This window comes from Rhipicephalus microplus, chromosome 6, assembly GCF_043290135.1.
Source record: "Rhipicephalus microplus isolate Deutch F79 chromosome 6, USDA_Rmic, whole genome shotgun sequence".
NCBI classification, from domain to species: Eukaryota; Metazoa; Arthropoda; class Arachnida; order Ixodida; family Ixodidae; genus Rhipicephalus; species Rhipicephalus microplus.
Window position 1 is genome coordinate 59,250,771 of NC_134705.1, and position 9,349 is coordinate 59,260,119.

General features: G+C 43.5%; 1 protein-coding gene across 2 annotated transcripts in view; it reads right to left on the reverse strand.

Moving 5' to 3' along the window:
• The window catches only part of LOC142764778 (uncharacterized), an 18,787-nt gene extending 11,780 nt beyond the window's left edge, over positions 1-7,007 (reverse strand). The window contains exons 1-3 of one of the 2 annotated variants that reach the window (XM_075865306.1): positions 6,795-7,007; positions 1,414-1,550; positions 1,225-1,310 (exon numbers count right to left, since the gene is read on the reverse strand). In XM_075865306.1, the coding sequence (XP_075721421.1) occupies positions 1,225-1,310; positions 1,414-1,550; positions 6,795-6,905 (334 nt within the window). In that variant the 5' untranslated portion in view covers positions 6,906-7,007. The remainder of the gene's footprint in view (positions 1-1,224; positions 1,311-1,413; positions 1,551-6,794) is intronic. The other variant, XR_012883873.1, reaches the window with a different exon arrangement.
• Positions 7,008-9,349: the final 2,342 nt, after the last annotated feature.

Consider the following 9,349-nt stretch of genomic DNA (forward strand, 5'->3'; position numbering starts at 1 on the left):
GGTAGATAGACAGACAGAAAAAACTGTGTTCATGATATCAAGAAAAACTATCGTCTTTAGAAAGAAAGCCTCAGCAGACGCTCATGAAGTTTCAAATTCCTCCGAAGCAGGTTGTGTGTGAGAAAAACTTGACAACCTTTATTTTACGCTTACGGGACCTCGCACTGGTAAAGTGAGATTTGTGATAAAAGAAGCGTGGTGCCTGGAGTAGCATTCGGACGAGTTTGCTGGAAAGAAGCCGCCTTTTCCAAGGAGGGTTTCAAAATATGGGTGACCACTGACGTCCTTCAGGCATCCGCTATATGGCTTGAAGCTATGCGTAAGAGCCTCCAAAATTTGTCAAAAATCGGCCTGTTCACTGCATCAGGGCCACTAGATGAAAACGTTCTGCTTTTATCAAGCGGCCTCGATTACATAAACCAAACATCTTGAATTAATAAGCACAAATATGAGTATTAGGGCCTCGGTATTTGTTGTCCATGTAATCACTGGCAGTTTGCCAGTACAAAATTGCAATTAAAAATAAAAATACATATTTGTTGTTTGTTGCTTCATACATGTTTTGCGATAAAGAGTATGGTAGGGCTAAATTCAACCATGTCCATAACAGACATGATGTCGCCACTGCACGTCGTTGTTTCCCTTTAGACCTTTCAGGTTAAGACAATTTTTTCGTGATCCCACGAAGCTTAATTTTCAAGAAATCTCTAGGACTTCTTTTGTAGTTTTTATCCTTAAATCAATGAATGAAAATTTTCATCTTTGTGTAGCCTTCATATATATTCTTACCGAAGCTTTCGATCCCTGATTTTGACATCTCAAAAAGAGTTCGCGAAATGCTATGCTGCCACACTCGAAATCTTATTGGTGATGCTCGGCACCGAAACTTTAGAAACACATATTTATACACCGTCTAAGATCCACTGGGAAGCTGATTATGTTGAAGCTCATACAAACCGCCAAGGAAGAGAGGCATGCAAGCACCAATAGAAGTTCTAGAAGCAGAATTTCGAACTGCATGTATTCTTGCGAGGCACATCCGGCACATTTCTCCTATGATTCACTCCTGACACTTGATTATATTTTATGAAATTTTCTCCGACATTTCTGTTTAGAGAAACGGCTTCCATTCTCATATCTTGTGTGTTCAGTTGCTTGCAATCAATGCCAAATTTACCAATACGTTACTTGTATTGTGCAATAAATACGGGGCCGTCAATTTACCGGGAGTGTAGACCTTCATTTTGCTGCAATGTCTCAACTTTCCACGAGAGAATGTCACAAACTTCCCCGTCATAGTATTGTTCACCCTGCAAGAAATATGCGTGTATCTTTTTTGTGAGCGCGTGCACCAACGATGGAAATTGCATGCATAGGCAAGCCGTCATTTTTCCACAAATTTATTTTACTTACTTGGAGCTATGCCAGTAGTAAAGCCTGCTGAATGTTGCAAATGTGCGCTTCGTTTCCACAACGACGTCTACTTTGCAGCTGTACTCTGTTCTTTCCGTTGTCTTGATCGTCCATACTATGTTTCTTGAACAATAGAACTAGAATCATAACAACAACGTTTTTGTCAACGCTGTGACTATATGCTCATCCCCATTCAATCATAAATGAAAAAAAAGCACAAAGGAAAAGAGCATGCAAAAGATGCCGCAAAAGAGTTGCCTGTGCTATTTTGTTGTCACGTATCTTGAGCAACCTTTTTTATCCTTGTAAGCAACGGTGCACAAAAGAAAACAACTTCACTGAACAATCACGGAGCAACATATGTGCACCCTGCGCTATTTTGCTCTGCGTATGCTACAAGGGCTGTTTTAGACTTTAACTCAGACTAAAGCACCGGAGTAGATACTAAGCTGTAGGGGGCTAAAATGAGTGGCTACTGTTCATACACACCACTTCTTCCTGTACCCATCATCATCCTTCATCCCTCTTTCTTTCCCCCTTCCCTTATCTCCAGTGTAAAATAGCAGGTTAGAGCGCACTAGCTCAGGCTGACTTCTCTGCCTTCTAATAAACTGTCACTGTCCCTCTTTCTTGGCATGTGAAACATAAAACGACTTTATACATTGCAAAACTGTAATATTTCACATATCTGTCTGACATGCATATGTATAATATGTACATGTAAGCGATTTGTATAGCATGCACATTGCTAGGAGAAGACGAAGGAAGAAACAAGCGGAAGAACAGAGACGTTAGCCAGTTCTTAGACTAGCTCACTACCCTCTGAGGAAGAGTAAATGTGGAGTAAAAACGAGACAACAGCAAGGGAAGGAAAAATAAAGGAAAAGTGAATGTGACACTAGATAAAGCCTATTGCTGAGACCAGTTGCACGCAAAAAAAGGACGTAATACCAGTTTCCAAGACATCTGGGCCGAGGATGAACTGGGGCAATGTCGCAGAATCCTTCGTTCGACACAGGGCTATCATCCAGTCTATCTAGTGCATCAGTAAGCTCTTTTCTGGGCTCAATGAAACGGGTGAACTGACACAGAAAATGGGCGATTGTTCTTTCGCAGCAGCAGTTATGACACATAGACGTGCTGGTCAATCCAAAGAGTATGCATTTGTGAAGGCAACGCCAAGCCACCGGTGGCACAGAAGTCTCCTTAGCTCAAGATGTTCCTGACAGAATACGCAGCTTGACATCAAGATCTAAGTTATGTGGGCGAGCATTTGTGAAATATATCAAGTTCCGCAGTTCCAGTGTTAGGTAAAGGGCCAGTAAACGACACCTTGTCGTTGCGTCGGTTCTCCAGAACGGTATAGCTATGGATTGGAAATCTTCATGTGCAGATCAAGCGGCCTCATCTGTGGTCGTCACCATATATACCACAATGACCTGGTATTCACTGGTACGCTATTCTCTATTGTTGCTCTATCACATGGTGGCGAGGAAGCCTTATATCAGTCACAAACTGCTCATAAGGTTCATAAAAAAGGGTGACATAATACCTTAAAAAGCAGCTTTTGAGTTTGAGAAGATGAACCAAGCTAGCGAAGGTTCTTAAACAATAATTTCTAGCGCTGCATGGATGGTGGCAAGTTCTGCAGCAGTCGATGGTGTGTAAAGCGACGTCTTGAATTAAATTTTGATAGAATTCGCAGGAAAAATCACCACCCCTACTCATATTACTCCCGGTACAGAACCATGCTTGTAAATGTGAAGCCATCCGCTGTGCTTCTCATGTGGCAACCAGAGCATGGGCGGTTTTCGGGCTAGATGCAACGGCTGTTCGTTCTTTTCAAAGCCAGCAATGGCCAGCAGAACTTTGAGGAGAGCGATGGAATCCCTGCGTGATGCAAATCTAGAGTACTGCGAAACGTTGAGTGGGGACAAAAAGTGAGGCGAGGACACGCGATGGCATTCCATCGGAATGCCTAATGTGAATTGTCAAAGCGTCGAGGCGGATGTATGCTGTGATCGGACAATTACGCGCGATGACGAATGTCACTACTGTAGATGCGTATCCAGAAAATCGATGGCATATTATCAGCGCTTGGGCTTGAAGTGACTGAAGACACGCACGTTCGTTCTTCTTGTCCCGCAAAGCACACGTAAGCTGTTGTGCAGAATGCCAAATTGATGCATCACTCGTGCTGCCGCGCCCCACAATTCTCCAGCAAGAAACAGTAATACGTGAGGGGTCATAATAAGCTTGTTTTTCATGTAGATGATGTGGGGGTGTCAAGAGAGGTCGTGATCAAATATGACGCCCAGATATCGGTAGGCCTTCTTGTAGTTGAGGATAGGTCAGTTCATATCAATAAGATATTGAACTATTGCATTATGGGTGAATGCAACAAGCAAGCACTTCTCAGATGACAGCTCCAGTGCACGTCCTTGAAGGTATTTTTCGTCAATGTCGCCACTCTCTGAAGCATGGCACGCATACAGAGGCATGTCAGCCCTGATGTCCAGATGCAGATGTCATCTGCATACATTGATTGATAGACTGATCGTGGAAGTGCGTCAACCAGGCTAGGAGTGCTAAGTTAGATAGAGTAGAGCGAACAGCACTATGTTGGGGCACACCACGACCCATGCAATGATGGATGCTATGCCATTCTCGTAATGTAGGTCCTGCCTTTGAGATAGCTGTTATTTCAGCGGTAAATACGACCTCAATTATATATTTTCCAAGACATTCTGAATGTCTTCATGCGACGCGTTATTGTATGCGCATTTCACGTCCAAGAACTATATTCCAAGAATTTTGCATAAAAATGGTGTGATGAATATACTTGTTACTGATGTCACTGTAGCAGTTTTGCCTGTGCAATAGTAACCGAGTGAAACCGGCAGACTGGTCGCATGGAAAATTGCTGAAGTGCCTTATTACGCCAGCTTCTAGTCGATATCACAACTATGACTTCCACACTTTGTACTTCTCCTCTCCACAATTGCGAAAGCGAGTTATGTGAGCTTCAGTGATTTACGAAGTGCTTATAGGTTACCCGATTGGCCTAATGATGCAGGCTTGTTTGCATTTATCGCGATAGCAACTACATAAACACTCTCGACTGGATTTTGCCGCCATCGTCGGCGTCGGTGCAATGCACCGTATATGTATAAGCATCCATATTTATAAAAACGCAAGAAAGAATGAACTCCTGAAAAAAAGACTCTGGCGCGCAAAATCGAGCGTGAGACCTCCGCGTCCTGAATGTGAGGCGTTGACCACTGAGCCACCGTGGGGTACCTTCTTAGACGTTCCAACGGCAAGGTATTTATATCTACCACTTACAGCTGTGGGCAGACATCTCAGAAGGGAACTATTGTGTTTTCAGCATTATTAGCAAGCTGGCACAGTGAGCGTGCGTCGGCTCTCATCTCACGTGTACTTTGGTTCACGTAGAGAATAAGGGGGTGTACGCTCGATCGCGTGCCCTCATCTTGCAGTGTGGAGGCCCGTATGTCGTACGTATTCTGTTGTAGTTACCTGGTGCACAAGGGTCACTGCAATCGTTGCACATCCTCCGTTTGCGAAAAGGGTGCAATTTTCAGACAGGGCGAAGTAACAACTGAGACACTTATTCGCATTTATCTGTACCTGTGAGTACGTTTCGTGCGTTATTTGTGCGTGAGAAACACGGGAAACGTTTCGATCTGCTTGCCATTCTGCGTGTGACCTTTTAATTTGTTGCTATAGCGTTCATTACTTTGCCTTTGCGGCAAAGCTGTGATTTTTTGCAATGCAGTTTTTTTTGTTAAATGCTGTGACAGCAAGGCACCTGTCATCCCTCAGTATCGGGGGTCTCAAACTCACCGCAGCCAGCAGGCCACATTTGTGCAAATTATTACCGCCAGGGTCAGGACAGTGAGTGTTTGCGGGTAGGCAGGAGTGTTGCAATTCGCCAAAAATGCTGCCATTTGAAACAAAACGGTCCTATATCTTATATATGGGTCATTTATGAGTCGATTATTCAAAATGACCTGAATCTTGTCCTTTATTGATGAAATAAAATTCAAACTTTTTGAGGCACGATTATGTTTCATAACAAGGTGAACACAAGCGATGCCTCACAGCTGCAATTCCTTAAACCAGACAGACCTCAGTAGCTCACCAACATACTTAACAAAATAAACTTGGGGTCGAAGACACTCACGTGCTGGCTGCGGACCATGTCTTCGAGACCCCTGATCAACACAAACTTCACTTCAAGGCGGAAATAGCTGCAACTGACATTACATTCTGTTACATTGCAGCTTTCTTTTGCACAACGAACATTTTCACTTGGAATGTGAGATGTGCTACCTCAAGGCACTTCGTGACGGACGAGCCCGTTTGGAACCAACATTCATTAACAATAACTTCGGAGCATGTAACTCCCGTGTAGACACAAGATTACAGTAACCACAACCTATCCGATCACTGACGAATAGACACTAGAAGATGCACACGATTAGTCCCTAATCATTACGTCCTACAACTCAGTTCCTACACAAGGTTGGCCCCGGACAACAGCGAAGAGGTGGGGCCTCACCATCTGGACGCCTGCGCACGTAACATGGAGGTCGATGTAGCTGTCGTTGTCGTTGCCGTCAGCGTTGTGCCCGACAGCAACCACCGGTCATATCAACAGCTTTCCTAGCCTGCCGGTAGACGCTGCAGTTGAAGAGCTTGCTTCTGGAGCTCCGGGCCGAGAGCCTCGTCTGAGCTGTCTCAGGCCTGTCCACGGGCACCGGAACGTTAACCCAGCCGAAGCACACGAGTGACGCTTGGCCAGAAGCAGTCGGTTTCCTTGAAGACTGTCAGGCCACCGGTAGACAGCAGAGAGGTCTTGGATCGGGTCGGAAAACCGACAGCACTGACACGTCTTTTCTCGATGCAACCACTGCGACTGCTTCTTCTTCCCTTCGCTTCACTCTTTCTTCGCGTACTTTCGAGCGATGGCCGTGGCATTCTGCAATTGGCCTTTTGTTTATTTGTATTTCTGGTTCTTCCACGCCAATAACTGCTTTCTTCTGCGTTGTCTTGTATTATGTGTCAAGGCACACCCCTAAATCTCCGCGCACTTTATCACACGTGTAATAAAACAAATGCATAAAAATGATTTGTTCATATCAAATCAAATGTAATTTTACGAGGGTGAATGGATGACTGCAAGCCATTTACCCTTCATGTAAGACAATTGAATGTTTCATGGTGTACTTAATCCCGCACCTATTACCTAACGTGCAGGCCGAATGTTAGGTGCTCATGTAGCGCATAAAACAATAACTTTTACCATTCATTCTGAAACGTGTTTACTATAAAAAAGGCTAAATGTAAATGGTTACCTGCCTGATATCCTGGGAAGAAGACAACTGGGACAAAGACGGAGTTGTGTTGACGCTCCACAGAATGAGAATGATGTACCAAAGTGACGACATTAAAGGTGTTTCGCCCATTTAGTAATATTCGAAGCTATGTTTTTTGCGTTTCAGTATTGCTGCAAAAGGAGCTCGACACCACGCAATATATATTTCACATCATGTTTGCCCTGCAGAGCACATTCGATATAAAATGAAACGGTATTGTGGCATTGTTGATGGTCAGTATTGTAAACATACATTGTCCATTGTTAAACGCTGCATTACGTGCAGGCTTGTTCACACTAGAACTGTGCTACATCGAAGAACTTCAGCTCACTTTTCATTGGACCATTAGAGAAATATTTGTTATTTTAAACTCTGATATTTCTCCGTAGAGATATCGAATCTGTAGTCGCGTTGAACCACCCATGTTTCACTTGTGCGAAAGTTCCAGTCTTGCGTAAAACAGCGAACAACTCTAAAAGCCATGACGGCGTGCGTTCGTTCGAAAGCGTACGCCGTTTTTTCTTTACTTGTGCCCAATAAAGATAAATTTTTATAAGTACGGCAGTGAGTGTTCAGTTTCCTATTATGACTGCACATGAGGTCAGCAGTGGGTCAGCAAATACCCCACTGTTATTTGTTGAGTCAGCGTTGTTTCAACAAATGCAACACAGTGAAATGACTGCAATTTGAATATTCACTCATATTCGATGCATTATGCGTTCCTCAGACTTAGCAAGACAATTGTCTACCTAAGGGCTCAATACGTTGGTAGTCAGCGCATAATGCCTTCTTGATACATCACGTCGGCTTTAATGCTGCACCACAGCGCGCTTTAAAGTAAGAAACATGGCTGCGATTCAGTGTGAAGTGGTAGTCATAAGAGGTATTCATGAACATAAGTATTGAAAATAACTTCTGCGAAAACCGGCAACTTGGCGGAAGGGTTAGGAAAGAGAAATAAGACAACCACCCGTTTGTAGCACTAAGCCACCAGGAAATCCGTACAGAATTTTCAGAAAGGAAAAACTCTTAGTAGCTGAAAAACCAGTCCTTGTCAGGGTTAGAAGCCGGAACCAGGACGAGCCCATGCTTGGGTCCACGTGCTTCCAGTTGTCGATGAATTGTTCCTCGCGCTGGCAATTCCCAGCTTCCTGGTTAGCTCGATTGCCAGAACGACCGCCTCGGGAAGGCGTTGTTCCCTGGTTCGAACCCCTGACCAGGACAAAGTTTGGGGTGACTAAGAGGCCCCCCTTTTTTTGAGAAATTCGTACGGATTTATTTCTGCCATTGTGCAACAAATGAGTGGTTCTCTCCTTTTCATTTCTCAATCTACAAACACGATACAAGGTTTACGCATTGCTTACGCTTTGTCATTGTATTCCTTTGTCATCCACCAATACAATAAGAGTTTCGCACTGTCTTACCGCCCCTACGTCAGTTCAGTGTAGATTCAGGGAGATTTTTGACCACTAAAGTGTTTTACGCTGTGGTCGACGAAGAATTAAGTGGCCTTGTTTCGTCACGGAACTGATGTAAAAAGTGCACCTAATGACATAGCAGTAAAAAACACTTGATTCATCTGTCATAATAATAACACGAGAGTAAAATGGGTTCTTCCAACGTGTTCAATGCTTGCCGTGCTGCGACTTGTAGTGCAATATTTGACGTGCTGCGACATGAGAAAACTCGTGGCTGCTACAGCACTGTAGCTATATAAATGACCGACATTAGTGCTTCTGCTTCATGTCGATCCCGACGACAAACGTCTATAATCAACGAATAAGCACACCCTTGGGACAGGTGTAGTAGTTAGCTGAGATAGTGTAATCAGAAAAGCCTGTGTGACAGAATGAAGAGTGCCGCTGATTGAACGCATAACCTGAACTAAGATCGCCAACCCAAGGCATGTGAGCTATTTAAAGTCTAAATTATGAAACCATTGAAGAATGAATTTAGGTTTTTATTTTTTACAGCTTTTAAATTTCAACCTTTACCAATACCGCGTTTTTTAACTAAAGTGCAACTGTAATGAACACATTTATGATTGTCACTAATTCACGACAGAGATCACTTAGGCCAATATATGGCTCAGTACAAGGCAACGCAACTATAGAATCGCCGAATCAATCAACTGGATCTGTTAAGGGCAACGTAAGTCGGCGTCTGAGGTAAACATTTTTAAACAGTTATTGAATTCTGCGATCAACAATATAAAGCTGAACGTCCTATACCCAGAAAGTGGTACAGCCGACTTCTCGGGAGTCGACAGAGTGATATGAATGTGATCGTTCCGACAAATGCATCTAGCTCGTCACAAGACGAAGCCATTATTATGATAGAGTTGTAGAAGCTTTCGCATACCGATGCACAATAAAGGCTCAAGTACCCCTCTGTAGAGATCCCATGACGGAGGAATCATCCCTTTTTTGAAAAATGCGATGCATTTCATTGAGTATCTATCTATCTATCTATCTATCTATCTATCTATCTATCTATCTATCTATCTATCTATCTATCTATCTATCTATCTATCT